Source organism: Orcinus orca, chromosome 21 (assembly GCF_937001465.1).
Source record: "Orcinus orca chromosome 21, mOrcOrc1.1, whole genome shotgun sequence".
Lineage (NCBI taxonomy): Eukaryota > Metazoa > Chordata > Mammalia > Artiodactyla > Delphinidae > Orcinus > Orcinus orca.
The window spans coordinates 2,949,446-2,964,644 of record NC_064579.1 but is presented as its reverse complement, the minus strand read 5'-3'; the positions used below and the strand labels follow the sequence as shown (position 1 = coordinate 2,964,644).

The 15,199-nt window shown below is 54.9% G+C and overlaps 1 protein-coding gene across 11 annotated transcripts in view; it reads right to left on the bottom strand.

The window, feature by feature from the left end:
* The window catches only part of ANK1 (ankyrin 1), a 211,331-nt gene that overhangs the window by 49,982 nt on the left and 146,150 nt on the right, over positions 1 to 15,199 (bottom strand). For 10 of the 11 annotated variants that reach the window (XM_012538780.3, XM_033415392.2, XM_049704180.1 and 7 more), the window contains 12 exons: positions 14,757 to 14,942; positions 13,607 to 13,705; positions 13,130 to 13,228; positions 12,756 to 12,854; positions 10,331 to 10,528; positions 8,828 to 8,926; positions 8,276 to 8,374; positions 7,659 to 7,757; positions 6,045 to 6,242; positions 5,404 to 5,502; positions 4,449 to 4,547; positions 417 to 614 (listed from right to left, as the gene is read on the bottom strand). In XM_012538780.3, the coding sequence (XP_012394234.1) occupies positions 417 to 614; positions 4,449 to 4,547; positions 5,404 to 5,502; positions 6,045 to 6,242; positions 7,659 to 7,757; positions 8,276 to 8,374; positions 8,828 to 8,926; positions 10,331 to 10,528; positions 12,756 to 12,854; positions 13,130 to 13,228; positions 13,607 to 13,705; positions 14,757 to 14,942 (1,572 nt within the window). The remainder of the gene's footprint in view (positions 1 to 416; positions 615 to 4,448; positions 4,548 to 5,403; positions 5,503 to 6,044; positions 6,243 to 7,658; positions 7,758 to 8,275; positions 8,375 to 8,827; positions 8,927 to 10,330; positions 10,529 to 12,755; positions 12,855 to 13,129; positions 13,229 to 13,606; positions 13,706 to 14,756; positions 14,943 to 15,199) is intronic. The other variant, XM_049704177.1, reaches the window with a different exon arrangement.

The window sequence follows — 15,199 nt, the reverse complement described above, 5'->3', positions numbered from 1 at the left end:
TGCAATCTTGGAATAAGCAACCTTTCTGAACTTGTTTATTCATTTACAAAACTGAGATAAAACCTACACAGGGGGACTTCCCTGGTGGTCCAGTGGTTAGGAATCCACCTTCCAGTGCAGGGAACGCGGGTTTGATCCCTGGTCGGGGATCTAAGATCCCACATGTCACGGGGCAACTAAAGCCCGCGAGCTGCAACTACTGAGCCCATGCGCCACAACTAGAGAGAAGTCCACACACTGCAACGAAGAACACGCACACACACACACACACACACACGCGCGTGCACGTGTACGTGTGCATCACCTGATTCAGAACCGGGGCACACAGCAGGTGCTTGATCCTGAGATGCAGTGTGTCGTCAGCTGACCCCCCAATGTGATTGAGTCTGTAGGGATATTTGCAGACGCGTGTTTACCTTGTTGCCCAGGTTGCCGTTGGCCTGTTTGGAGAGCAGGAGAGCCACCATGTCCGCGTGACCCTCCTGGGCCGCCAGGTGGAGGGGTGTCACGCCTTGCACGGACTCTGCGTTCGCCGAGCCCCCGTACTGCAGCAGGTTGCGGGCCACCTCCATCTGGTTCTGCTTGGCAGCGATGTGCAGAGGGGTGTAGCCGTTCTGAAATAGAAGGGGCCACCGGAGCCTGGTTACAGGAGTGCTGAGTTGACAAGCTTAGCACATGCCTTATGTTTTAGATCCTCTGAGGAGGGGCCAGGAGGCCTGGTTCCGGGCTGGTGTCACCTGGGAGGGCCATTTCAGTAAACAAACCAACCAACCGAGTCCATTTGGTTTGGAGAGGCTCCCAGAGCCAGCAAATGCCCTACCCGTTCTCTCCATCTATCTTCTGTGGTTCTGTGGTTCTTCTCTGGTTCCCAGAGCCAGCAAATGCCCTACCCGTTCTCTCCATCTATCTTCTGTGCACAAGGTGCTCTGTCCCAAACAGATGCTAGGATTCAACCAGGCAGCAGGCCTATAGAACACCCAGCAAGCTAGGCACACAAGTAAAATGGAAAGGCTTCCATGCCCTCTTTCCTACAGTGAGAAACATGCCCCCCAAAGCCAGTTCATAGAGGAAAAGGAACAGAGCCCTTCTCTCCTCGTGATGTTGGGCCAAAAGCTCCCCCTGGGCCTGGTGGCTTCAGTCAGGTGGCGTTAAGAGTACATGTCCCCAGCAAGGGACCTGGGGCTGTGGAGTCAGTCCTTGGTCCACTTTAACCGGCCATGTGACTAGGGGCAAGATGGTCAACTAGACTTCCTTTCGTATTTTTTAAGCCATTGTAAGAGGACAGTAACATCTACCTTGTTCTTAAAGTTGTTGAATGGATCAAATATGATAATATATGTGAAGGTGCTTTCCAAAATTGAGATATAAAATTAATAAAACCTTTGTATGGTTTTGCAGTGCCCTGGTTCACAAATCTGTTAAGTCCGTTATGAGATGACGAGATCGGTCCCACAGTAAATCAGCTACGTCACTGTGCACTCTCTATTCAGCTGGCTTTCCTTTCCCCTTTGTCTTGGGAGGAAGACTTTCTCAATGAAGGAAGCAGTGCCTGGGAGCAAACTCCATACCCCACTGCAGGCAGCCTACTTTGATTATCACTGTTGGAAACCACTTCCACCTACATTATCCTTTTTGAGCTTCACTGCAACCCACGTACAGCAAGTAAGACAGGCATTTTTATTACTACCCTGCTTTCTGGATAAAGAAGCCAGTTCTCGGAGAGGTTAAACGCCTTTTCTAGTGTCACATAGTAAGTGAAACAACAGAGAACCCAAGTCTGGTCTTGTGACTCCAGATTCCAGGTTCTTTCAACTGGAGCAAGATTCCACTTGGAATCTCCGTAAAATGCAGATTCTGACTCAGACGGTATAGGGAGGCCCTGGACTCTGCATTTCCAACAAGCACATGGGTAAGGCTGATGTTGTCGGCCACAAAGCATTCAGGGCTAAGGGGGATGCCAGGCCTGAGGACCCCTGTGCCGGACCCGGGAGCTTCCAAGCATATGCCCACCCAGTCCCAGAGCAGATGGCATAAGGCATATGGTCTCCTGCCACGGCCAGCATCCTTCTGGCCATCCCACAGAACTGAATCTCCTTTGCCAGCCACTGCCTTATTGTGGAAACCAACATTTCTGATTCTGCCAGGATCCACTGATCAGGGAAAAGAAACAGAAAAAAAGGGGCCGACCAATACAGTAAAATCCCAGTTTAAAGCACTGGGGGACACGGTGAGACCCGTCTGTCTGCAAAGTAGATTTTGGGGAAAGGAAAGTTGTCATCTACCCAAAGAATAAATTGAATAATAAAAATCATTCTCTCTGAGTAATTATGTAAGATGATTCATCCTACTGTTCCTCCTTTTAAATTTGATTATGTTATGAGAAAACATTAAATTCTTTGTAGGTTGTGTTCCCCTGACAAGATCGGCATTTTGACTGTAATAAAATTAATTAAACAAAATGAGTTTTGTACTGTATCAAAAGGGAGCAAAGAAAAGCGGTGTGGTTCAGTGGATCAGGCCTGAGATTTGGAGTCATCCCCAAATGGAGATCCTTCTCTCTGAGTGTCAGAGAATCTTCCGACTCCAGAGCCCAGGTCTTTTAGCTGGAGCTGTGCTTCTCAAACTTGAATGTGTGTGAAATCACTTGGGATCTTGGTAAAGTGCAGATTCTGACGGGGGGGCCCCAGATTCTGCATTCGTAACAAGCTCCCAAGTCAGGATGAAATGGGGTGAGGCCGCTGCTCACCTAGGGTGCCGACTGCAGCCTGCCTTCCATTCCCTGCATGGAAGCAAGGATTATTAGGGCCTCTTTTACTGAACAAAGGACAGGAACTTGAGTACTTATTCACGTTAGCATTATCAGGAGTCCAGGCCACTTGGGCAATGGAGGATGTCCGCACTGGAAGAACGGCATCCCGTCCAGGTCAGGCTGCCAGGTGACCCGCAGTTAAAACCAAGATACAAGAACAACCGTCAGTCTCAGATCAGGGACCAACCCCTGTGAGCTTTCTCCAAGCTGGGACTACAGGGAATGAATGACCTTCTGTAGGTGACAAGGACGAGGGGCAGGGAGGCAGAAGAGTCGGGGTGGTGGTGGGGGGAAGATTCAGGAACGGTGTGAGCCAGTAAAAGGCTCCTCTTTCCCAAGGAAATGCGCTCGTCCAAAGGAATGCGCACACTGGAGAGAGCTCTGCCCAAACAGTAAAACAACATTAGCATCAAAATTAGAAAGGGGTGGGTTTGGTTTGGGTGCAGAGAGACTTGCATGTGAGATTCTACAAAATTGCCAGACTGCTTTGGAAACTATTTTTTGCCATGGAAACAAAACCCATCTGTGCAGGGTTTGTGCTTGGATAAAGCTCCCCTTAAATACCATGAGCCTGGTTCTGATGTCTTTTATATAAGGAGCGGTGCGAGTCCAGCGTTTTATTTTTAGAAGCAGGAGTAAGTCATGTCCCAGCAGGGCTGCACGCTGTCTACACAGTGATGTGGGCTCTGTTACAACAGCGCGGGACCGGAGCCCAAGGAGAAGGGGTGTCTGGGAGATGCTGTGTCTGCAGGAACGGGAGGCTGTAGAATCCAGATGAGCAGCCGTCCTGAGAGGGGAACTGAAGCCCCGCCCTGCCTTGCCCTGCGTCCCCACGGAAGTCAGCAGGCGTCGGCTGGAATCACACTGACCCACCCATGGCTCCCTCCTGCCACAGGGCTGAGCACTGTGGTGCGCTCAGGGACCGCGATGTCCTTTGCACCCGAGCCCTGCCCCCTCTCCTCGCCCCTCATCTGCGTGGCCACCAGCCCCCTCGGCCCCCCTCCCCTCACAGACCCTGCACACCTTCTCACCCCACAGGAGACGGCCTGTCCCCCCAAAATGATCCTCGCGCCCAGCTTTATCCCTGTACCTCGTACAGCGCCTTCTCAGTCCACTCTTACATAAGCCCCATCCACTCTCTACACTCCGGGTCCCTCAGGGGCGATGCACCACCCATGGCTCTGAGCATCTCAGGGGCTGGTGTGAGGGTGCACGTCGGCCACACCTCAACGTGTAACGTGTGTACAGAAACGGCACCATCTCAGAGCCGGAACTCCAGAGAGAAACAGATTTGGGGGGAGACTCCGCATTCAAGACAGGTTCCTCGCTCCAAGGTTCTGGTGAGTTCACCCCCAGCCCTGAATATTCTCCAGCTGTGGCCCTGGTCCCGGAATCCACGAGCACGCTGTACATGCTGACCTCTGACACCAGTTTGGGGTACACATTAGTTGTGTAAAACGAGCTCCACATCTGCGAGGTGACCTGTGGCTGAGAAGCGCTCCCCACTTCCCGGCCCGCTCCGGCTCCCAGTCAGCAGCCATCGCACTGCAGGCAATCGGGCTGCTTCTGCACAGCCCTCCTTGAGGGGTGGCGGCCGCCTGCTGTCCCGGGTGGGGGCGGGGTGGGGCAGGAGGCTTACCCAGGCCAGGCTGTGCGGGGAGCTGCCCCGGGGAAGTAGCAGTTTGACAATGTCCAGGTGGTTGTGGTGCACGGCGACATGCAGGGGCGTCAGGCCATTCTGCGGGGAGATGGACAGGGGACAGCCTTCGCTCAGGGGACATCCCACTGGCCATGCCTGTGGCTCCAGGCAGCACCACGTGGGGATCCGTATCATTTCTGTTACACAGGAAATCTGCTTGACACCATTTCAGAGCCAGTCTGGAGCTGAAGTCACTAAAGAACACACCAGCTGGACCTGGGCCACCTCCGCATTCCTGGGGTCACCTCCTCAGTCCTGGGGTCACTGCCTCATTCCTGGGGGGTCACCTCCTCAGACCTGGGGGGCCACGTCCTCAGTCCTGGGGTCACCGCCTCAGTCCTGGGGTCACCGCCTCATTCCTGGGGTCACCTCCTCAGTCCTGGGGTCACCACCTCATTCCTGGGGTCACCACCTCAGTCCTGGGGTCACCGCCTCATTCCTGGGGTCACTGCCTCAGTCCTGGGGTCACCGCCTCAGTCCTGGGGTCACCGCCTCATTCCTGGGGTCACTGCCTCAGTCCTGGGGGGTCACCTCCTCAGTCCTGGGGTCACCGCCTCAGTCCTGGGGTCACCTCCTCAGTCCTGGGGCCACCTCCTCATTCTGGGGGGTCACCGCCTCAGTCCTGGGGTCACCGCCTCAGTCCTGGGGGTCACCTCCATTCCTGGGGGTCCTAGGGGCTGATGGGGCAGTGCAGCATCCTCGCTCAGAGGGGCCACCGGGTCTTTGTAGAAGGGCAAGGCCTCTGTCAGAAAGATCTGTCTCCCCAGAGGCCATTCTTCCTGGACGGCTGCCCATGCGCAAGGGGGACACAGTCGGCTCAGGCAGAGATGACCACCCAGGTGCAGCTGCCCCTCTGCCCCGGGTCCACCCTGGCAGGAGGGAAGGTCAAGCTCACCTTCCCGGCGGCATCTGGGTGCGCGTCATGCTCCAGTAGCAGCTGTGCCACGCGCACCTTCCCGTACTTGGCTGCCACGTGGAGAGGGGTAAATCCTTTCTGAGGAGAAACACAGGCCGTCGGAACCGTGGGGAGGCCCGCCATCCTCCCTGGAGAAAGGGCCCGCGGCAAAGGAGGTGTCCCACCCCGACTGGCGTGGAGACACCAGTAGAATAAAGGGCGCAGAAGGTGTGATCCCGCTGAGACTCCCAGAGCCCAGGGGGCTGCCACCTGCCCCTCTCGTGACGGAGTCAAAACCACTTGTGCTGTTATTTGACAGCCAGCTAGTTGCGGGCAGAGCCTGGGCCGCCAGCCTTCTCGCATCCCAGAGCCTGTCTGGTCTGGCCAGAGCAGATCCTGAGCCATTCCATGATAAACAGACGAAGGCTGGTGGCTGGATGAGAAACGACAGTTCACCTTCCTGGGGAAGGACGGGACACACCCAGCTCACAGGTGGCGGCCAGTCCTGTGGGTCCATTCCTTCCAGCAGCCCTCAGCACAGTCAAGGCAATACGGAGGACCAGATGGGAACGCCCTCCCCTGCCCCAGGACCAGCTGGGACCAGCCTGCCGCTCTGGAGAACGGGAGGAGGAATGCTGTACCTTGGTCATGCACGCCTGGGACGCCCCCTTTTCCAGAAGGGCCAGGGCCGTTTCCACGTGGCCCTCTCGGGCCGCGATGTGCAGGGGGGTGTGCCCGGCAGTGGTGGCCAGGTTGGGGTTGGCGTCGTTTTCTAGCAGGAGCTTCACCATGTTTGTGTGGCCAATGCGAGCTGCACAGTGAAGTGGGGTCTGGTCATCCTGGAACCCAAAGCAAAAACAAAGAACAGGGAACACTAAGGTTACCTAAACCAACTCTTCATTTTATAAAGAAGGCAGGTGAGGCCCAGAGAGGTTAAGTGACTTTCTCAAGGCTACACAGCTAGTAAGAGGAAGAGCTGAGGTTCAAACCTCTGAGTTATGTTCTATATAATATGTTCTATATTATTTAATCCTTATAACAACCTTTCAAGTTAGTTGTTATTCCTACTTAATTGCCCAAAGGCTCAGCCTTCCCATCTGTAAAATGGGAATAATGGTATTGACCTCATAGGGCTATGGTTAGGATCAAACAGACAGCGTGTATAAGATGTTTCACACCACGTTTGGCACACACTATACATTGTGGTTGCTCTTACGGGCAGACCTTGGAGACATTGTGGGCTCAGTTCCAGACCACTGCAATAAATTGGGTAACAGAGTAAAGCGAGTCACATGAATTTTTTTGGTTTCCCCGTGCATATAAAAGTTATTTACACACTATTACACTCCATTATGTGTGCAATAGGATTATGTCTAAAAAATACACTTACCTTAATTAAAAAATACTTTACTGCTAGAAAAATGCTATCCACCTGACAACACGGGGTTGCTACAAAACTTCAAATTGTAAAAAACACTTTATCTGCAAAAAACACTTTATTGCAAAAAACACTTTATCTGTCCACACTAAAGTGAAGGGCAATCAAACAAGGTGAACTGTACTGTCTCCCGAGTCCTGTCTAAGCATCCACTTGTCTTTCTGTCTGAAGGCTACTCTGGTTTTCTCTACGCCAGGGGCAATGGGAGGGTCAGACCTGGGGAAATATGACTTTTCATCCCAGCTCCCGCCCCCCCCCGCCCCTTCCAGTTTCCTCCGGAAGCTGAGGGGGTCAGTGGGCAGGGTCTCTGTGTTACTGGGCCCAGCTAGGGGCCTCCCTCCCTTGGGTTTGTGGCTCAAACCCAAACCACAGTCCTGACACTAAACAGAGGCTCTGTGGTCTGTGCGGTAGGAAAGCCTGATCCTGGCCAAAGCCAGATTGCAAACTCGGCATCACTCAGTACCTCAGAGATGCCTTTTACATCGCGAGGGCATCTTGATTTTCACCAGCAACGCTTTCTTCAAAAAGTTGCTTCTCTTCTGATACTGTGACTGTAACCACCACGCAACCTTTCAGCCCGCCCCGCCCCCCCCCCGCCCCCCGCAGTACTGTTTCTTGGCCTTTTGTTGATGCCTACACATCTCTGGGCTTCTCAGAACCCTTGCAAAGCAGAACCAGAGCGTGTGCTGCAACCCAGCAGGTGTGACAAGGAATCTCGGCGCCACGAGCCCTGCAGCCTGGTCTCCGATCAGGGAGGATTGCTCCTCCCGCGCTTGAATTGCTTCCGTCTGGGATCCCTCCCACCTCCAGAACCCACCTTGGCCTTGGCATTGACTTTGGCTTTGTTCTGGAGCAAATATTTGGCCACTTCCGTGTGTCCTGCTCTGGCTGCCATGTGTAGCGGGGTCTCCACTTTCTGTAAAATAACAAAATTATGGAAGTGTTAACACCTGCTGGGTTTGCAAAAGGGCACACACAGGGCTCCGCAGTGCCAGCCTGGAGTAGCTCGGCGGACATTCCTCCAAGAGGTGGAGATGCCCCAGCAAAAAGCAACTTCAGCCTTTAGTCTGCTGATGCCTGGGGTGTGTGTGTGTGTGTGTGTGTGCGCGCGCGCGTGTGTGTGTGTGTGTGTGTGAGATACACTTAAAGGTAAACCCCAGAGCTAAGGAATGTTTAAAAACATACATGTATTCTCAGATACCACTCACAGAAATTCCCAAATGATCGTCCAAAATAAAACTCCCAAGACTTACACATAGGTGACACATTTAACTGAGAAAGCGTCAGTACATACAGTCATCTCCCCAAGTCCGAAGCGTCTGCTATTCTGAGAATTCTACCTCTGTCCTCGAGAGGAGAGCTTGGGATCACTGGCAAACGCTCGCCTCTGAGCCCTCCGTCCACAGGAAGGGCCTGCTCTCCCCACGGACTCACCACATTGGAGACGTTGGGCGATGCTTCCCGCTGCAGCAGGCTCTTCACGATGGGCAGGTGCCCCATGAAGGAGGCCACGTGGAGAGGTGTCAGGCCAGACTGGAACAGACCAGACAGGAGTGAGACGGGGGAGACTTGCCCACTCCTCCAGACACATAGCCAGATGGAGCTTAAGCTTTCCTGCCTCTAGGGGCTCCAGAAGAGTCTTCCAAGGAAAGGGAGTTCTATGAAATGGGTCTGCTTCTAGGAAAATGGCCGAGGGGGAAAAAAAACACTGCAGGGTGATTCCACCCACATGTACAACTCAAAACATTTTGCAGCTGACCTTGGACAGCTCCCTGAGATCTGACACCAGCTCCCGGTCTTAGTGACCCCTGATGTATTCCTGAGAGTTCTAGACTAGCACACACATACACACACACAACACACACACACACACACACACACACACACACACACACACACACACGCAGCCACAAAGAACAACTCTCAAGATGGCTATTGGAAGAAGGCCCGCGGAGACCGTCCACTCGTCTGCGGAGTTTCTCCTACCTCAGTGACAGCATCAATGGAGGCCCCCGTCTTCAGCAGCAGCTCCATGACGCGGATATGGTTCTTCTTGCAGGCGATGTGTAAGGGGGTAAAGCCATTCTGCAGCCCCACACAAAGGGAGACAGGCAAGCAGGGGCTCACACTCAAGCCCAAGGAACACCCAGACCACCCTGCTGATGGAAAGGGAGCCCCTGCCCAGCCTAAACGTCAATCACTGTGAATCACGGAAGGGGCAGGTGGCTCTCACCAGGCGAGGTCCTGGGTATGTTGTCTGTAAACCCTTTTTCCAAATTTAGTCTCATTTTTGGACGCACTGAAAGAGCCTGCCGTTTAAAGTTTCCTTAAGGGGAAATTTACAATAAAGAGAACTGCTGTGAAGCCCAGCATGTTCCCTGAAACCGCCGTGCGTTTCTAGTCAAATGGATTTCTGAACCTCAGCCCTGCTCGAACGTGATACGCTAGGATGTAAACTCCACCAGGGCAGGGATTTCTGTTCGCTGGGTTTTGCCCGTCTGCTTGTTTTTTCAGTGCTTTAACCCCTAGGGCAGTGGTTCTCAATGTGAGGGGAGGGGATTTTGTCTCACCACCCAGCCCCCGCCCCCGGGACACTTGGCAATGTCTAGAGCCGATTTTGATTGTCACAAGGAGGGGAGGAGTGCTATTAGCGCCTGGTGGGTGGAGGCCAGGGATGCTGCTAAACATCTATTCACGGGTCAGTCTCGCCACAACAAAGAACATGGGGCCCCAAATGTCAGTAGTGCTGAGGTTGAGAAACCCCGACTACCCCAGACAGTGCCCGGCAAGTGGGGACTGCTTGGTGAAAGCTGTCTGAACAAATGAATGAATAAATGAATGAACGAGCCATCCTGGCGGCCTGGAGGCTGTCCGGCCTTCTAAATTCTCCTCCTCTGGGAATGGGCAGAGGGGAGATGGCGGGTGTGGGCAGGCTCCGTGCACCGCTCCGGCCCCGCCAGCAACTTCCCCGGGAGCCCCCGGCCTGGGGCGAGCAAAAGGAACCACAGTCCCAGGAGGGAATTTGCTTTAGGCCTGAACTCACCTCTGCTCAAGCACCATGACCACTGTGAGCCCCTCTGCAGAGGAAGGATGCTTAGCTGAGCCCATTTCACTCGCCCCCAAAGCAGGTCAAAAAGCCAGGCAGTCGCTAGAAATCACCAACCCTCAGCTCTGGGCACGGACGGGAGTGACATCCCGCATACCTACCGCACACACTGCTTGTGAGTCAGGTGTCCTGGGCCCAAACCCACCCAGACCTCAGCCTGTTACGGGGGCTCGGTCATTATGTGTGGGATGCGGCAGGGAGTAAGGTCACATCCGCCTGTGCGCTGCCACGCCCCGTGGGCCTCAGCGCCCCACCCCCGACACTGTCCCCGCCCTGAATCTCCAGGGCAGCTCCAGGCACCAGTGGGTACCTCCCTGGGGGGCTCAGCCATGCAGCTCTGGCCCTAGCCCCTCTGGCACCTTTTCCGATAGCCTCCTACTCACCAGGGCTCTGGAGTTTGGTTTGGCCCCTTTATCCAAAAGGACCTTGGCCACCCTGTGGTGGCCGCAGTGGGCAGCCACGTGGAGCGGGGTCAGGTGGTCCAGTGTGATGTCGTCTATCTCTGCATTGTATTGCAATAGGAGTCGGACACAGTCAAGGTGGTCTCCCTGAGCCGCCATGTGGATTGGGGACAAGCCATTCTGGTGAAGAGGGAAAACAACCAGTTGCAAAGGAAATGAACATGGAAATTCAAGGCAGGCAATGATTCCAACCTCACTTCCCACCTCCTCCCTACACAGGGCTTCCATGTGGCTCCCGGGTGAGCCTGGTTCATTCCGGCCTCCGCGTTCCTGCTGGTCTCTGATTGCAAACCTCCTTCTTCTCACCCCACCAAATCCTCCAGGCCAGCTCTAGCCAGGCCCACCTCTTCCACGAGGCCTCCCCTGGCCACCTTTGATTCCTGTGGGCTTTTCTCATCTGTACCCCTCACTCGGACCGTACTTATATACGTGCCGAATTGTTTTCATAATTAACTTTTCAGGTGTATGTATCTTCTCTCCTTCCTTAGAAGCTTCTTAAGATCAGTGACTGTGCCTGGTATCTCTTACACGCCCCACGCATGCATGTAACACACACAGTGGTCCTTAATCAGTGTGGTCTTGAATGAATGAATGATGCTAAAATGGAATTTGGATCTAAAACCCTCCGTTCTTTGTCCTTGACAAGTGCACATCACTTTAAAAAACTGTTAAGGATCCTCACTGTTTCTTAAATAGCAATTTATTTCAAACAATTAAAGACAGAGAAGACTCACTCTCATTCATTTAGACATAAATTCAGCAAATATTAAGTGATTAAAGTGCATCAGGTATGGGATAAGCTCTGGGGAAACAGAACAGACAGAATTCCAGGCCAAGGAAGCTGGCAGACTAGTAGGTTAAAGATGGGAAAAGAGATACATTGTTGCCACTCCGTGTGGTGACATCAGGAAGGCCTGATAAAGCACAGAGGAGCAGGGGAGTGTGGAGTCATGATGGGGTCGGGGGGACATGGGGAGAGAAGGCTTCCCAGGGAGGTGATCCCTGAGCTAGGACCTTGCCAGGAAGACGACACAGGAAGAGCATCCCCGAGAAGGGAATGGTGTGTGCAGTGCCACAGAGGCAGCCGCCCTGGGACCCAGGGAGCTCCATGCAGGTAAACACGCGGGAGGCCAAGGGCATAGAGCTGGACTCCAGGGGCAGGCGGGAGCTGCATCATGAAACCCCTGAGCGAGGAAACTGGGACGTTAGGTTTTAGCAAGAGACAACTGAAAGCAGGATTTTCAGTGAGGGAGGAACACAATCAAGCGGCATGACGGCTATTGTTAGTGACTGAATTGAACTGTGTCCCTCAAATTCACATGTTGAAGTCCTAAAGCCCAGGACCTCGTGATGTGGCCTCATTTGGAAACAGGATCATTGCAGATGTAGTTAGTTAAGATGAGGTCACTGGTGTAGACCTTAATCCAATATGACTGCTGTCCTTATAAAAAGGGGAAGTGTACACACACACACACACACACACACACACACACACACACGCGACAGCCTGGGCCGTGAACATGACCCAGATTTCAGCGAGCTCCACTGAACACTCACATAACCCTCGGTCAGGGAATAAATTGCTCTTATGGTGTAGAATCTTATGACAGGGAGCTGCACACAGAAAACCTCGGGAGTGGCCATGGGTGGGTCTGGTTTCTGCCTTGCTCTGCTCTGACCACCTTCTAAATTCACCCCAAGAACGAGGCAGTAGGCCTGGAGGCGGTGCAGGCAACACCAGGTAGTCTGACAGCTTCGGCCCCAGTAAGACTCAAGACCTCATGTTAGAACTGAGGGCTGGGCTTTTGCTCTGGCCCCGAAAGGACCTCGAGAAGAACCGTTTTGTTTTCTTTTCAACATCATCCAGTCCGGCCCAGGCCCTGAAGACTCCCCGAATGCTTAGTTCCTGTCTTTTCTGGAGCCAGGGTAAAAGAGATGAGGCCTGATCTCGAGCTGTACAGACACATGACAGCCCATGGGACAAATCCAGCCTGCTGCCTGTGCTTGGCAAGAAAGTTTTACTAGAACAGGGCTGCTAGTTTGCACGTTATCCACGGCTGCTTCCCCACTACGGTGGTAGATGTGAATTGTTGTGACATTGACCAGGGCCTGCAAAGCCTAAAAATATTTACTATCTGGCCCTTTAGAGAGAAAGGGTGCCAACCTTGATCTAGATAATAATTAGAGCCGAGTGCCTCCTGTGTGACAGACATCGGGGTCAGCGTCACACACACTGGCTGAGTTAGTAGAATTAGCATCTCTGTTTCTCAGAAATGGGATTCGACCCGGGTCGGCCTGAGCTGGAGCCCCGCCTAAGAGATGCTCCTTGCAGAAAGGAAGCTCGCACCTTGGTTTTGGCTTGGATGGGCGCCCCGTGGTCCAGCAGGATCTCTGAGATTCGCAGGTGCCCATTCCGAGCTGCACAGTGGAGAGGTGTCAATTCATCCTTTAAAAGACAGTCAAAAAGAGAAAGCCCCAGAGGCACCCATCAGAGGTCGCTGGAGAGAAGGCACCTGTGGCATCATTCCAGCCGGAGAGGCACGAGAAGGCTTCCTTAAGGACCAGCCCGATGGAGCAGTCTGGTCTCCAGCTGCCCCTGTGGGCTGTTCTAGAGGCTGGACGCCCTTCCCTAGCTGGTCACGGGGAGCCCACTACCTGGGTGGAGCCCTGGAAGGCAGCACTCGCTCCCCTGGCCTTGCCGGGCAGCTGGCTGGCACCCACCTTGGTCCTTGTTTCTATCTGGGCCCCGCGGTCCAGCAGAAGCCGCACCATGATCACGTTCCCCCTGCGGGAAGCAATGTGCAGCGGCGTGATGCCGTTCTGGAAGGGAGGAAGGGACTGGTCAGGGCGTGTGTCCTTGTCTGGGAGGTAGCTGCTCTGCGCCCTGCTCCCCTGTGGCCCTGCCCCAGCCCAAGGCAAGCGGCCATCGGAGCCCACTGTTAGGACTCTTCTCGCCTAAGACAGATTTCAAAGCCTCTAAGGACACGCCAGCCTCTTGGTTCATCACAGCAAGCTGGCTGAGCCCAGGTCCCCGAGAATCAAAAACACAGGCTGCAATTTCTTAGAAACCCACCCAGGGCTGCTTCACCCGCAGGCACGTCTGCAGTGCGGGGATGTCCTTGGTGCCGCAAGAGGGGGGCACTGGGCTCTTCACGCCCAGTCCCCGCATGCATGGGCGGCCTCACCAAAGGGCCTCACCTGGGGCGTGAAGTTGACACTGGCTCCCCGGTTGAGGAGCAGCTGGGCCACGTTGAGGTTCTCGTAATGAGCTGCGATGTGGAGGGGGGTGAATCCCGTCTGGCACACAACAGAGGGGGACAAGGCGTCACAAGCCACATACTGTCATTTCTACCTCAGAATCAGCCTGGGGTTCTGAAAAGCCGGCAGGACCAGAGGACCTCACACAGCAGGCAGATTCAGAAGGAAGGGGTCAAGAGATGTCCCACGGCAATTACATCCAAAAGTGAGGTGCTACCTCTGGGGACACCCAGTCTCCGTGGTTCACATGGACAAACCATGGACCAGGGTCACCTCCCACCCGGCAGGCAGGGCCCATTCCTCTGAACGGTTACTTCTGAAGAGATTTTAATGAATGAGTGAGAAGTGTTATGGGGTCCATGACCTTAATCCTCGGGACGGTTCCAGCCCCCATAGGGGTGCGGTGGCCCCTGGGTGGCCAGCTGGGTGGTCCTTTGACCCTCGGTGGGTCCCTTGTCATCCTTCTGTTCCTAACCCCCGACCACGCCTAACAGTCCAGGCAGCAGCTTTCCTGGCGGAACCCCATGACCATGGGGCAGGGGCCTGTGTGACTGACTCAGTGCAAGTGCATTCGCAGCGGGAGGGAGACATTAAGTTTAGACGTTAAGTCTAAACTTACAGGTAGTGAAAACATCAGACAGCGTGTGCAGATGGCGGGCTGTCCAGGCCCCTGGGAGGCCCCTCTCCGGTCCCATCTCCATGTGGGGACCCTTCCCTCCCTCCCTCCAACCGGGGGGAAGCTGGGAAAAGAGCTGGAATAAACTTCTAGAACACCACCTGGGTGGGGGGGATGGACTGCAAAGTCCTCCTCTGGCCAGAGGCCCCTCCTGCCCCGCCTGGACGCTGTTCTGGGTGACCTGGAGCCACAGCGAGCACACGTCCTTCAGCATTGCCCGGGGGTTTAAAGGGGGGCGTCCCCTGTGGCTCTCAGCTGGCTGGTGGAACGGCGGGCGCAGCGGGGCGGGTGCTTGGGGTGCACGCTGGAGCTTCTGTGGTCTGGCTGGTTCCAGGTAACTGCCGGAATCGGTGGAGACCCCGAGGGCCCCGGGTCGGGGCCCCGGCATGATCCCGGCCCTGCCGGCCGCCTCACCTTGGAAAGCACGTCGGGGTTGGGGTCGTTCTGCAGCAGCACCGCGGCCGTCCGCGTGTCATCGTTGCGGGCCGCGATGTGCAGGGCTGGCAGGCGCACCTTCCCCTTCGTCCCGTAGTTGATGAGGTGCGCCACCACGTTCTCGTGGCCCTGCTGCAGGGCCACGGCCAGAGGGGTGAAGCCGTCCTGACCGGGGAGGGGGAGAGGGAGACCGTTGGCTCTGACCGTCCTGACCACTCGGTCCTCAGGGCAGGACACGCGCTTTCAAGCTCAGGGCTCTTGCCCTGTGCCCGAGAAGACCTCCCTCCCCCACAGCCTGCGAGCTCAGCTGAGATGCCGCCTCCTCCCTGACGCCGCTCCTGGCCCTGCTTTCGTGCCTTGCCGTCTCACGGCACCTCCAGGAATTTCCCTTTGGCGCGTATTGAACTCTTCCTTTAGGACGT